The sequence below is a fragment of the Elephantulus edwardii genome, unplaced genomic scaffold, assembly GCF_000299155.1.
Source record: "Elephantulus edwardii isolate Elephantulus edwardi_28Jun2011 unplaced genomic scaffold, EleEdw1.0 scaffold00011, whole genome shotgun sequence".
Classification (NCBI taxonomy): Eukaryota; Metazoa; Chordata; class Mammalia; order Macroscelidea; family Macroscelididae; genus Elephantulus; species Elephantulus edwardii.
In genome coordinates, this window is record NW_006399761.1 from 29,846,394 (window position 1) to 29,861,627 (window position 15,234).

A 15,234-nucleotide genomic window follows, 5' to 3' on the forward strand; every position below is an offset into this window, starting at 1 on the left:
AGAGGGTGGAGGGACGGCGCAGGAGAGGAAGGCCCTCTATGAGGTGGATTGATTCAGTGACTGGGGTAATCGGGATGTGAGTGTCAGAGACAGTGTGATTGGCACAGGACAGAGCGGAGTTTAGGGCTGTTGTACATAGAGTCGCTATGAGTCGCAGGCGACTCGAAGGCACATAACAACAACAACAACATATACAATGATATCTTGCTTATCTTCTCAAATGGCTTAACAATTTTTTCCTGTATTATTATTTTTTTTATTGTGTACCTTCAAATTGGATCTGATTGGCACAGGAGGAGATTGCCCCTCTTTCTCCAGCAGAGTATCTGGTGGATTCCAGTTTCATGTAAATATTACCTTTGATTTCATAGTTTGACATCAAGCATATATGTAATTTTTCTTAATAATTAGCCTATTGTTAGATATTCAATTTATTTCTACTTAAAATAATTATAAACATTGAAGAATAGATGAAACTTTTTTTAATGGATACAATATAGCTCAGATGTAAGTCAACCTTCAAGCCATGGAGATTTTTAACATTTAAATGAAAATAATTTGAGTCTCCAGCTCACTGTGGTGAAACTCCAGCTAGTTCCTACTATATCTTTGATGATCCTTCAGGATTTACTTCTTGTAGTCAGATCTAGTTCAAATTTTTACTTCTGCTCACTCTTGATTCCACTTATTTCTGTCCTCTGTGTCAGCTCCTTTCTCTTTCCTACAATGATTCAACCATAATAATAGATCAGAACCTCCTCATAAATTCTCCAAAACACAATTTAAACAAGGTAACGATTACAGGTGGGTAGATGTGTGTAAGACTTCTATTGTTGATTTGACAAATAATACTGCAAATAATAACCATTAGATATTCCTGGTCTTAAAAGTGCACAATGAATTTTTTTTTTTATTTTTTACTTTTCAAAAAGAAAAGTAAATTGGGGGAAAGGGTGGGCGGGGAGAAAAGTGCAACAATGAATGAATGGAAATTCAAAGTCTCTGTAAACTCGTTAAAATAAATTTAAAATTTAAAAAAAGGGGGGGGGAAGTGATACTAGGAATTTTTTACTTTTTGACTTTCACTTGAAAGTGGCCATCCACCTCTCCTTTCATGTCTGGACTTCCTTAGTCCCTCTCTCATGCTTGTCCCTGGAAACTAAAACTTCTCATTTTATTATGGAGAGTAATTCAGCATTTCTTCTATTTCATCACGTCTCACAGTCTCACACTTGGTCAGGTCCTGTGACCTTTCCACAACTGAATGATCCTTCAAAGTTTTTATTTTATCTATTAAAAGGCACTCCTCTCCTCAAAATATTTCTCCTGCAAGATTTTACCTCATTTCCTCAACTCCCTTTGCACCCTCTGCAGATGTGTTGATTCATTTAGAACATAGTCCTTGAGTCTTGAAACAGGACATGTAAGTTAATGCAGGACTAGTTCTCCTGTGGCATTTCCTCCCATATTTATACAGCCCTCTGATAGTGTGGTAATTACCTGCCTTTCTTGTTGATAGAAGAATGAGATTGTTGGGATCCTAACATGATCTATCTGTCAGCAGCATTGATTCATTATCCTGAATGCCAAGGGTTTCTGTAATTTGAAATATGGGAGGATTAATTGATTGGTATCTTTTGTCCCCTTCCTCTTATGCTTTTAATTCTCTTCGTGTATTTGTCATATGTCCTTGCTGCCTGATTTGTACAATAAGAGAAACGTCATGGCATAGGGGTGGGAGGTGATAGGGTTCAGCATAAAGGAAGTTTTCATTTCTTTCCTCCAGGCGCTGGTCTAACCTATACTTTGTTCTTCTGAACGATACGTGGTGGCTTAGGACTGCTTTCTCCCTTCAAGTCTCCAGGCAATCGCCTTTCTGTGGATGCTACCGACCTTTCCAGGACTCTCTGTGATTATACATGTTTTGTCCTTTTTATATAGAAAGAATGTGACTTAAAATTTGAGAGTTTAACATAGTGATAAAACTTTTGCTCAAATTAGGAAAAAATAATAAAGATTTGTAGTTCCTAGGTGGCCTAGTGTACAGGAAATTGCACCATCATCCCAATGCCTCTCTTGGAGGTTCAAATCCATCAAATGGCTTCATAGAAGAAAGATTGACAATTTTCTCCCATATGATTTACAGCCTCTGATAATGCCAGAGCTCTGAGTTAGTTCTGATTGGATGGCAATGAGTTTGAGTTTTGAGATTTTTTTTTTTAAGTACAACATAGAGTCCATGTTGTTGTTGTTAAGTGCCTTCGAGTCACAGGCGACTCATAGTGACCCTATGAAGGAGAGTCCTTGATGCTTGGATGCCTTTCATCCTCTCTCCAGGTTCATAGGGTTTCTGGAGGCAAGCTATTATGGAAGTGGATGCCATTCCTCCTTCCATAGAGTCCATAGTAACTGTAAATAGTTAATGTGCTTTTCCTCTAATCAAAAGGTTGCAAGTCCCGGTCTATCTGGAGGAACTCTGGTGATCTGCTTTTGAAAAACTAGCCACTGAAAACTCTACTCGGCAAGCTTCTGACACAACAGGGTTGCCATGAGCTGGAACTGACTTGACAGCAATGGCCTTTTATATACGGTGTGCACAATTATAGATCTAAATTAGGCACAGGATGACAGACTCTAGCTACACGTAGTAACAGTCCAGTGTTCAGAATCTGCATGTTGACTGTGTCCAAGTTGGTAGGGCCCTCATGAACAGCACAGATCTTATTTTTCTTAAAATGTCTTAAGTGGCATATGGCTCTGACCTGGCTTCACATGGATAGCAGTCATCACCATCATCATTATCAGTGGAAAAGCACTGGAGTACAGAGCTCCAAGTGAGGCCAGAATCAGAGCGAGTGTCAGGACAGGCTAGCTGGTGAGAACAGAAGTCACAGAAGCAGATGATACGAAGAAGTAAGTGTGGAGAAAGGAGGGTCAGAAGATCAGGAGTCAAGGAATCCATGCATTGTGAATGGAGTCAGGGAGATGTTTAAGGAGTAGCAGAAAAGGAACTATCTAATTAAGCAAGGGTGATGTAGGTACTTAAAAACCTACAGTGAGCATGTGAGGCTGCCAAGTGAACATCAGTGATTTGGACCTTGTAGCTGTTCCATGGGAGAAAGACTTGGCAGTTCACTCCTCTGGAAATCACAGCCGTGGAGACCCTATGGGACAGTTCTACTCTGTCCTACAGGGTTGCTGTGGATAGGAGTTAACTCGACAGTAGGGCGTTTGGGGATTTGGAACATTCTATTTAAAACCAAAAATTTTATTTTGAATGTATATTAGATGTTATCAAGTCAAAATGGACTCATAGCTGACCCCCGCACTGCCCCCTCTGAAGATTTTCAGAGGCAGTAAATCACACAGGAGGAGATTGCCTATCTTTCTCCTATAGAGCAGCTGGTGGATTTGAACTGTGTGCCTTTGGGTTGACAGGGCAACTCCTTACTACTAGGCCATCCAAACTCACTACTGTTGATTTGATTCCTACATTTAACAGCTCTGCAGGACAAAGTAGAACTGTTCCAATGTAGAACTTACCAAGAATGTAATCTTTTTTATAAAAGAAAGGACGATGGGTGACATAGTGATGAAGGAATTTTGCTACCAACCCAAAGGAAGAAGGTGGTTTAAATCTGCCAGATGCTCTGCAGGTAAAATATGGGTCAGTGCCAGTGACAAGACCTAGTGGCAAAGTGCGTAATGTGTCAGACCGCTAATAAAAAGGCTGTTTGGATCCACCTTCCTCATGGGACAAAGATGAATAGACTCCTTCCATAAAGATTTACAGCTTCAGAAATTCAGCGGAGAGTCGTACATGAATTTCATATTGACTGTAGTGGGTCTGTCCTTTTATTTGACATTGTTTTGGGGGAGTTTAAATGGTTACCTTGACTCTTGGCAACTTCATGTGTGCCAGTGTGGTAGTGTGATTCACAGAGTCCCCATGGCTGATTATTTGGTTGCCAGGCCTTTCTTCCACCGGACCTCTGGGTGGACCTGAGGCTCCAGCCTTTCAGTTAATGGCTAAAGTCGTTATCTGCTTGTACTGCCAAGGGTTAGTGAATATTGATATTTAAGCTCTGGCTTTCATATTTACTTGCCACTTAAACTTGGGGAAATTCCTTAACCTCGATGAACCTTGTGTTCCTTATTTGTAAGGAAGAGAGAATAAATAGTAGGATCTATCCTGTTGACTCCCAGTCAACCTACAGCCTCTGAAGAAATGTGCTAGAGGGCAAGCTATTATTTGGTTCCTGTTCTATAGCAATGAGTGAATGAGCGACCTAATGGAGACGTTGTGAGGAATAACAGAAGTGCAGGAGCGCTGACGTGAATATGTAAGAGGCCTCGTGAATGTGAGCACGGAAATATGTGTGAGGATGTGTGTGAGGGCAGGAGTGTGTATATCTGTCTGTGAATGAGAGTGGAGGATATGAATGTGTATGAATTTAAAGAACATTTACAACCTCTGATTTCTCTGACTTAGATTTTTTTTTTTAAATCTAAGTGTTTTTTATTAGATCATGACTCAAACCTCTGAAGTGCTAATGCATCTCCATCAGCAGGGAAACAGGGGTCCCCATACTTAAAGAGATCCTGATGCTGCTCGGCATTAGCTGCAAGAGGAGAGGTGTAGGTATAGATGCCACAAAAGATCAGATCTTAAGGAGAAAACATTAACCAACCTCCATGTAATTAACACAGCCTCAAGCCACCAGGACACAGGCCCCCCCAACCCCCTTAATCTTCTCCTCAGCTCTTCTGCTGAAGAATTTGGCCTTTACAATGACTGGTTGCTTCGGGAGCTTTCCCTTCCCCAAGACTTTGTAGTAACCCGATCGAACCACATCAATGATCGGAGCAGCTCCAGTCTTGTTTTTTGCAGCATTTATCCTTGTCTGCTCACTGACCAAAGTCCATAATTTGTCAAGGGTAACAGTTGGGCAGAAGCTCTGATTCCGCTTCAGGTGGTAATGTCTCATACCAACCTTCCCAAAATAACCTGGATGGTATTTGTCAAAGTTGATCCTGTGGTGATGCAAACCACCAGCATTACCTCGGCCTCCAGGGTGCTTCCAGTGCTTCCCGATGCGGCCGTGGCCGTGGCTCACGTGGCCCCGAAGTTTGCAGGTCTTCCTCAGTCTTGACGGCGCTTCGTTCGCTTACACGAAAAAGAGCTCTGACTTAGATTTTAATCAAAAATTTAATTAAATATTTAATAAAATAATTTAATTAAATAACCCCACGATGACAAATTTTAGTTATGAAAAAGAGATATTTAACAGTCTTCTCTCATGAAGTTAATCACTGAAATGGCAGGAAGTGAGCGAGACTGTGGAATATTTGTTAAATTCAGTGAAGACCCTTTATGGTCTCTACCTCTTTTCCAAGTAGATGACCTTACAAGCTGCAGAGGTTTTCAGTATAAGGACATATTTCTCCTGCCTGACATCTGTAAGTTCCTTGCTTGCTCTTGCTTGGCTTCTTCGCCTGACTGAGGTCAACACATTCCTCTGGTCTCCTTCAAATGCCAGTTCTTCATGGCATCTTTTCCCCAATCTACTCCCATCATCTCCAAGTTTGTTTAGTTAAAGGCTACTTTATTTGGTATTTAGCAGATTATCAATAAGTAAGTGTTTTAACTGTGAAAGACTTAGATTTTTAAAAAATACTATGCTCTCAATTCATGTGGATTTTCTCATGATTTGTTCCCACAGCATTGTTTACGTCCCTTGGAAGCACTCACACACAGATGCATTCTAGTGATGTTTACAGATCTACTATCCTTTTCTGTCCCTAAGATCCAGAGGTACAAAGGCCTCATAACTTCTGTTCATCCATGTAACGCCAGCATCTACCGTTACATCTGGCACAATGCCACTGTGGCTCAGTGCTGTCAAGTCAGGTCTAATTAATATTGACCTCAAGATCAGAAGAATGAAACGTTAGCTCATCCTGCACTATCCGGACAATCTCAGCTGTCCAGAAGATTGTTGTAATCACTGTACCAATCTATCTTTTGGTGGAGGGGTCTGGTGCTTAAGGGATAAGTAAAAAGAAAAGATACGTAATTATTCACTACTTGGGGACATATCTCAGAAGTTATAATATTTCGCATAAAGACTTCCCAGTAACAGATCTTATTTATTGTTTACATTAGTACTCAATTTATACATGTCAATTACTTGACCTCATCCTATAAAATGGGGAGAGGGCTGGGCGGGGAGAGAAGTGCAGCAATGAATGAATGGAAATCCAAATTCTCTGTAAATGTTCATTAAAATTATTTAAAAAATAAAATAACGTCAAATACAAATTGTGTGTTTTGTATTATGTTGGCTCATAATTTTTGGAAATGAAGTTAATTTAATTTATTCAACAAGGTTTTACTTAGTTTTACAGGTGTTTTATGTAAGATGTTGAAGAAACAAATATTAGTAAAATAATCTGAGTCAGCTTCAAATCAGTTCTGACTTGACCGCACATAACAACAATAACATATTCCCCATAAAGGAGTTTATTGGTTCCATGTAGATGTGGAAGAAAAAACGAAGACAGTATGAAGTAGTGTAGTGGAACCAAGCCTAAGTACCAACCTGATCTGAGGGAATAAAGAATCCAGTAAGGATGGGTTCTCAGTCAAATCGCTATTGGAGGTGAGTTTAACAGAAGAATGAGAAGAAATGATCCCAAACATGAAAAGATGGATCAAGGATCTCTTTAAAGTGCTAAGGAGCAGGAGTATCAGCTTAAAGACTTAGGTGTAATAACTCAAGCTTTGTATGCATATTTTATTTTGATTTTATATTGGCTTGCTTATGAAATTCGTATACATAGGACTTTACACTATTCCTTATTCACATTGTGTCTCATGCAATCATTCCCATTCATTATGTTTTATAAAACTAATCATTGTTGAACTATGCTTACCATTACCCTGCCTTCTCAGATCCCTGCCACCTCTTTCCCATTTCCTTTACCCACACCTCCCTCCAGTCACCAAATTGGGTGACCCTATGATTTACCCCCTGCTAATCCTTATCCCTCTGCTTCCCTTCTCCCCCTTTTGGATCTTCATTCAAGTTTTACTAGTTATCTTTCTATCTCTACAATAATGGTTTTAGACAGTATTTGTCCTTACGAGACTGAGTTAGTTCACTCAGCATAATGCTCTCCAACCCCTCCCACATTAAGTAATAATTTTTGAAATCATTGCTCTTGAGTGTGAATTCCACAATGTGAATGTACCACAATTTCTCAACCCATTTGATTATAGGTGGACATTTGGGCTGTTTTCATGTTTTTGCGATGGTGAATAACACTGCTATGAACATTGGTGTACAAATAACACTGCTATGAACATTGGTGTACAAATCTCTGCTTCTGTCGCAGTTCCACTTTTCTCGGGTTATATTCCAAGCAGTGGAATAGGTGGGTCATATGGAATTTCTATCCTCAGCTCTTGGAAAAAATGCCTAATTGCGTTTCAGAGTGGTTGTACCATTTACAGTTGCAGCAATAGTGTGTGAGAGTTCCTATCTCTCCACATCCTCTCTAACATCTATTGTTTGCTATCCTCTTAAACTTTGCCACTGCTACTGGGGTGAGATAATATCTATTGTAGTTTTGATTTTCATCTCTCTTATCGTATGCATATTTTCAATTACTTCAATGTATATAAAAAATGGACAAAGAAAGATAGATTTTCACAAGAAGAAATAAATCTGTCTTGGAAGAGATATTGTAAGACTTCTTCTCATATATCTGGGACATGTTGCCAGGAGGAGCCAGTTCTGGAAAAAGGACTCAAGATTGAAATGGTTAGTGAAAGAGAGGAAGACCCTCAAAGAGCTGGACTGAAACAGTGGCTTCAACAATTGGTTCAAAGGACCCCGGACAGTGTGAGGATGGTGCAGAATCAGGCCAAGTTTCAATTTGTTGTACACAGTGTCATTATGACCCATAGCTGACCATCTGGTGGGTTTTCAGAGGCCATTGATTACATGGGAGGAGATTTCCCATCCTTCTCCTGCAGAGCAGCTGGTGGCCTTGAACCACGCCTTCAAGATTGCAGTGCATCTTGTTGCTGCTAGGCCCGCAGAGCGCCAACAACTCCTAATCTTTAAAAATTCCAAGGCTCCATTTGATTTAGTAGAAAAGTCAAGTGCAGAAATTGTGAGGGGCCTGAAGGACCTACAGCATGTGTGGCTGCTCAGAAACAGGTTAATATGCTGCATTCAGTCTGATTGCTCAAGGACTAGATTGTGAAATCAGATAATCTTCCTGGAATCTTTGCTTTCTTGCTTATTAGCTCTATGAACTTGGGATGTGTAAAAGGTATCTTGAGTTTCCTTCTCAAAATGGAGTTTTAATTGTATTTTGTTGAAAGCAATATTACAAAGATTAAATAAAAGTTTATTACAGTACCTGGCACATAGTAAGTGTTCAATAAATGTCAAAATGAAAAATAGGGCTACCAGACATCATATCACTCAAACATTTTCATAAGTATAGGAGCTCTGGTGGCCTAACGGTAAGGAATTGTGCTGCCCGTCCTAAGGCAGACAGTTTGAATTCCCCCTGCTTCATGGGAGAAAGATGAAAAATATCATCCTATGCAATGAAAAGCCTCAAAACTATAGGTCAGTTCTGACCGGAGAGTACACGATAACAATAAGAAGAACAATAGTATGAGCCGTTAGTGAGTCAATTCCAACTCATAGTGATACTGTGTACTTGACAGCACACAACAACACCCAATTTTTCAAACGAGGTATATAAAATTGTCTTTGTGATTAACCAGTGGAAAAGGATATCCTGAACAAAATTTCCAAGGTACAAATATTGGGACAGAAAAATTTTGCACATAATTTTATGAGACTTAAGAATTTCTCTTCGGTGAAAGAGGAGATCAGTGGAAAAATAGACAAAGGGAAAAATTAGAGAAGGTACTGCTAACATTTAAATCTGGTGATAGACTATTGTCTATGAAGTAAAAAAAAAAGTCCTTTCTGAAGGCAAGCTATTTACGGAAGTGGCTGCCACCCCTGCTTCCAAGCTAGTTTTTAATCGGGAGCTCCACCGAACACTGTCCACCATGGGTAAGCATTATAGCTTTTGACACATCAGTATCACAATGCTCAGATCCACAGAACCACAAGCTATCTCTGTATGACAGCAACATGGGCAATAGATTTAATAACTCAAAAAAACACCCTAAGAAGATGGAGGAAATACACAAGATCACTGTACCAAAAAGACCTGACTGACACTGACAACATTCAGGAAATAATCATATATGTTGTTGTTAAGTGCCGTCGAGTTGCAGGTGACTCATAGTGATCCTATGAAGGAGAGTCCTCTATGCTTGGGTGCCTTTCATCCTCTCTCCAGGTTCAAAAGAAACTTTCAGGAAATATCATATAAGCAGGAGGCAGTTGTAATGAAGGAGGCAGTTGAAGCTGCATTGAAAGCATTGACAAAAAATAAGTCCCCAGGAATTAATAGGATACAAATTGACTTATTTCAGTTAGCAGACACAGCTCTGGATGTGTTCACCAGTCTATGGCAGGAAATATGGAGGACGGTTGTCTAGGCAACAGACTAGAAGAGGTCCATATTTGTTCCTATTCCCCAAAAAGGTAATCCAATGGAATGTGGAAACTATAGAACAATATCATTAATATTACATGCAAGCAAAATCCTGCTGAAGATTTTTAAAAAAATGACTAGAACATATATACACCAACAGGGAATTGCCAGAAGTTCAAGTGGGATTTAGAAGAGGCCGTTGAACCAGGGATAACATTGCCATGTCAAATGGATCCTGGCTGAAAGTAAAGAATACCAGAAGGTCTATTTATGTTGCATTGACTATGCAAAGGCATTTAACTTCGTGGACTGTAACACGTTATGGCTAGCGTTGAGAAAAATGGGAATCCCAGAGCACTTAATTATGCTCATGTGAAACCTGTACCTAAACCAAGAGGCTGTTGTGCGAACAGAGTGCAAGGGAGCACTACATAGTCTTTGCTATCTAAAACCATTATTGTAAAATGAGTATAAGGATCCAAGGAAGGGTAGGGTAGGGTGGAAACTGAAGGGTGAGGCTGTGCAGGGGGGGATTATGATTTGATGGAGGGGGCCAGTTGAGGGAAATGGGAAGGATCTGTTGTGAAAAACAATGTATTTGAATCTTGTAAATAAAGTAGCATAAAAAAATTAAGAAGAGAGTGTGTCAATGTTTTATTCTTTCTCCATATTTAGACAATGTGTTGTTGATATTGTTATATCCTGTCAAGTCACTTGTGACTCATAGTGACCATATGTACAATAGCTCTGAACCCTATCCTATCCTGAGGCAATCTCACTGACTCCGACACACCTACTCCCTTTACCCCAGTTACCACTTCACTCGATTTCATTGGGGGTCTTCCTCTCCTGTGCTGTCCCTCCACCTTCACAAGCATGATTTCCTTCTCCAAGGTCTGGTCCCTCCTGGTTATATGCCAAAAAGTATGTGAAATGGAGCTTCGAAATCTGTCTCCAAGGAGCAACCTGGTTTCTCCCTCTCTAGGATATTTGAGTTAAGCTAGCTTCATAGAATGATGCTGAGAGTGTTCCTTCTTTTTCTACTCTTTGAAATAATAAGTAGAATTGGTGATAGATCTTCTCTGAATGTTGGTAGAATTAGCAGTGATTCCATTCAGACCAGGCACTGGGGGCAGGGGGAGAAGGATTCTTTTTATGACCTATTTAATTTTCTCTTTTGTGATGAGTCTATTTAATAGTTTTACATCTGTTCCTCCTGTTAATCTAGTTAGGTTATGAGTTTCAAGGAATTTGTCAATTTCCTCTAGATTTTCAAATATTTCAGAGTATAGCTTTTCATAATATTCCTGTATTATAGATTTAATTTCATCTGGTTCTGTTTAAATGGCACTTTTGTCATTTCTTATTTGAGTTATATATTTCTTCTCTTTTGTTAAGTTTGCCAATGGTTTGACTATTGAGCTTTTTGAAGAACTAGCTCCTAATATTACTGATGGTTTCAAATGTTTTTCTCTGTTTTTTTTTGTGGTTATTATATTTTTGCAGGCTGGCTTTAGAAAGGGTCGTGGTACTAGGGATATTGTAGCTGATGTTAGATGGATCTTGGCTTAAAGCAGAAAGTACAAGAGAAATGTCTTTCTGTGTTTCATTGACTGTGTAAAGGCATTTGGCTGTGTGGATCACAACAAACTGTGGCTGACTCTGAGAAGAATGGGAATCCCAGAACACTTGATTGTGCTTATGGGAAACCTATACTTGGACCAGGAGGAAGTCATCAAAAGAGAGTAAGGAAACGCTGCATGGTTCAAAATTGGAAGGGTGTATGCCAGGGATGTGTCCTATCTCCAAACCTTTTCAACCTGTATGCAGATGACACAATCCTGCTTGCTGAAACAGAGAAGGACCTGTAGTACTTGCTACAGAAGGTCAAGGACTGCAGCCATCAGTATGGACGGAGGCTCAATATCAAGAAAACAAAGATTCTCACCATTGGACCAATTGGCAGCATCAGGATGGATGAAGAGATTGAGATTGTTAATAGTTTTAGTTTGCTTGGCTCCACAGTCAACACTTTTGGCACCAGCAGCCAGGAAATTAAAAGACGTACTGACATGGAAAAGTCTGCTGTTAGGGACCTCTCCAAAGTATTGAAGAGCAATGGTGTCACTGTGGAGACTAAGGTGCCCCTGATACAGGCTATGATCTTTGCAATCACTTGCTATGTGTCAGAGAGCTGAGCAATGACTAGGGAGGATCAAAGGAGAATTGATGTATTTGAGTTGTGGTATTGGAGAAGAGTATTGAATATACTATGGACTGCTAAGAAAACGAATAGATTCATCCTGGTGAGGGTTAAACCAGGCTGCTTCTTGGAGGCAAAGATTCTGAAACTTTGTCTGACATATTTTGGACATTTTGCAAGAAGGGTCCAGTCCTTTGTGAAGGACGTCATGCTTGAGAGGGCGGAGGGACAGCACAGGAGAGTAAGACCCTTTATGAGGTGGATTGATTCATTGACTGGGGTAATGGTAATGGGAGTAGGTGTGTCAGAGACAGTGAGATTGGCATAGGATAGAGCAGGGTTTAGGGCTACTATACATGGGGTTGCTATGAGTTGCAGGCGACTCAACAGCACATAACAATAACAACAACAACATTGATTTCAGCATTTGTCCTTCTAATTTTTTTTTTCTAGAGGCTGGGGGGTTTGATTGTTCTTTTTATATATTCAATACATGTATTGAGTTAAGTCATTAATTTTGCTTCTTTTTTATGTGTGTAGTGTCTGGCTATTAACTGTCCCCTGATGACTGCTTTTGCTTTTTGTCCCAGAGGCTTTGGTATGTTGTATTTTCATTATCATTTGTTTCAAAAAAATATTTTGTTTCATTTTTTAAATTTCCTCTGTAAACCAATCATATTGTTGTTAGGGACCGTCTAGTTGCATACAACCTATAGCGACCATATGAACAAAGGATCTGAACCCTGCTCTCTCTTGTGCCATCCGCATACTTCCTGACACACAAGAGCCCATTGCAGTAGTCACTGCATCAGTTTACCTGGTTCAGAGTCTTCTTCTCCCTCGTTGACCCTCCACCCTTCCCATGTCCTTCTCCAAGAAATAGCCCCTCTTAGCAACATGCCCAAAGTATGTGAGGTGAAGTCTCATTGTTCTTGCCTCCAAAGAACACTCCAGCTGTTTGTTCTCTTGGCCGTCCATGGGATGTTCCATGCTTTTCTCCAACACCGCAGCTTCAAGGTGTCAATTCTTTTCCTGTCATTCTTATTCAAGTCATCATGTTGTAGCAGGGTGTTATTTAGCTCACACGTGGATAGTTTTATAATTTTTGCCCTCAAATCTTTAGTTTCTAATTTTATGACATTGTGGTCTGAAAAGAGAAAGTAAACTTCTTTTCTTTTTTAAAATGGGACCTTCCTTTTTTTTGAATTTATTTTTATTTTTTTAAATTATTTCTTTTGCATGTGTACCTTCGAATCAGATCTGACTGGTACAAGAGGAGAGGCCCCTCCTTCTCCAATGGAGAATCTGGTGGATTAGCTCCTTGCCACTAGGCCACCAGAGCTCCCTTGTTTTTTAATTTATTGAGGCTTGCTTTGTGTCACAATATATAATCAATTCTGGAGAATGTACTATGAGCATTTGAGAAGAAAGTGAATTGAGTTTTAGTTGGGTGCACATCCATAAGGCCGAGTTGGCTGATTGTATCGTTTAGATCTTCTGAATCTTTGTTAAGTTTCTTTTGAGTTAGTTGATCTACCCTTTGGTAAGAGTGGTATGTTAATGTATCCTTCCACTATTGTGATGCTATATATTTCTTTCTTCAATTCTGTTAACCATTGTTACATGTATTTTGCTGATATATTATTTGACGTGTAGATGCTGATCAAAATTATGTGTGTTTTTTAAAAAAATCTAGTTCTATATTGACCTTACTTATCTTTTACTTTTGGTTTTTATCCTGAAGTCTATTTTATCAGAGATTAGTATTGTGACTCTGCTTTTTTGGGGATACCATATGCTTGGTATATTCTTCTCCATCCTTTGATTTTTTAGTCTTTATTTTCCATCTTTTCTTAAATGTGTCTCTTTTAGGCAACACACTGATATATTTTGTCCTTTTCACCCATCCTGCTACTCTTTTTCTCTTGATTAATTCATTTAATCCATTCTTTAAGTGTGATTATTGGCAGGCCAAGTTTTATTGCTGTCATTTTGCTGTGCTACTTTTTCTGTTGTTTCTGGTTACTGTGGTCAATCTACTTTCTTTTTTTGCCTTTATGGGAAGGAATTATCTTATTAGAGTTTCTTATAGAAATTCTGCTTTTCTACAGATGATCCAATTTCTCCTTCATATTTGATGAATAGCTTTGCTGGATACATAATTCTCAGCTGGCAATTGTTTTCTTTAAGCCCTCTGTATGTGCCAACCTATTGTCTTTCTTTCCTGTCTCACTGACTCTCTGATCCATCTCTTTTCTTCTGGTTATATTCCTCCAGCATATTGGAAACATATGTCACTTTGGTCTTGATATTCTGGACTGCATTTTCATGCATTTCTATTATGCGTTAACTGTACCCTCTTTGTCTTGTGATGACTTTGAAAATTCTTATTACTCTTTATCTGTAACTCTCAGTTCTTTCTTCCATATTTTGCATTTTCTTTTGGATTTGTTCATGTTGCTCCATGTCAATGTGTTCGTTTTGATTCCCTGTCTCTAGAATATTTATTTATGGCTTTAATTCTTTCTTCAATTTTTTTGCACCTTCTTCCTTAGCTACTTATCACTTCACATCAATTTATTTCTTTGGATTCCCTGTCTCTGTGGTGTGTGCTTTACTTAGGGCTTCCATTCTTTCTTCTTTCATTTGTACCTTCTTCTGTAGCTCTTCAAAAAACTCCACGTCAATATATTTCTTCTGCTTTCCTGTCTCTGGACTATTCACTGGGTCTACAATATGCTCTGCTTTTTAAAATAAAGCTTAATTTGTTCTCCTCCCCCCATAATGATTGAAGCTGCCTGTTGCTTTCCTGACATTATGTGAAGATTTTCTTGATATGTTTCAGACTATTTCTATTGTGTCTGAGTAGACTGTTGACAGTTAATTTTGATGATGTGTTTTGTTAGATGCAGGCATATGTTCTATCTATGGTGGTGGGCAACCAGCTCTATTAAAATCCTTTCTGGGTCTGTGGAGGCCTTCATATGCTCTCATGGAAATCACCTTATTGCAGCCACTTCTCCTAAAGTCTATTGCCCTCTTTGGTTTGCAGAGTGGTGCAGTCACATTCTCCAACGTACACAGTTTCTGTCCAGGGTGTGGTGGCAGGCAACTTTCTTCCTACTACTTCATTGTGCTACCTCTGGGAGTAAATCGCTCACCTGATTGCAGCCCCGTCTCCTGAAGCCTACTGTCGTCTTGATTTTTGTTCTTAAACTGATCTTCTTTAATTCTCAAAAATGCTTTTAAAAAATGCATATTGTAAACAATTAATGTGAGAGATTGATACAAAAATTGAGGAAATATGAAAGAAAATGGATTATTGTAAGTTTCCCTCCCACTTTTCTCCCCAAGCTATCTAATTCCCTTAATAATAGCTACCATCCTTCTCTAGTTATTACACATTATCACAGAGCTATCATATGTACTTAAGA

At 39.2% G+C, this 15,234-nt stretch overlaps 1 protein-coding gene across 1 annotated transcript in view; it reads right to left on the reverse strand.

Moving 5' to 3' along the window:
- Window positions 1-4,712: 4,712 nt before the first annotated feature.
- Window positions 4,713-15,234, reverse strand: part of LOC102871009 (60S ribosomal protein L27a-like) — a 111,867-nt gene continuing 101,345 nt past the window's right edge. The window contains exon 2 of the mRNA XM_006881038.1: window positions 4,713-5,167. Coding sequence (XP_006881100.1) covers window positions 4,713-5,167 — 455 coding nt within the window. The remainder of the gene's footprint in view (window positions 5,168-15,234) is intronic.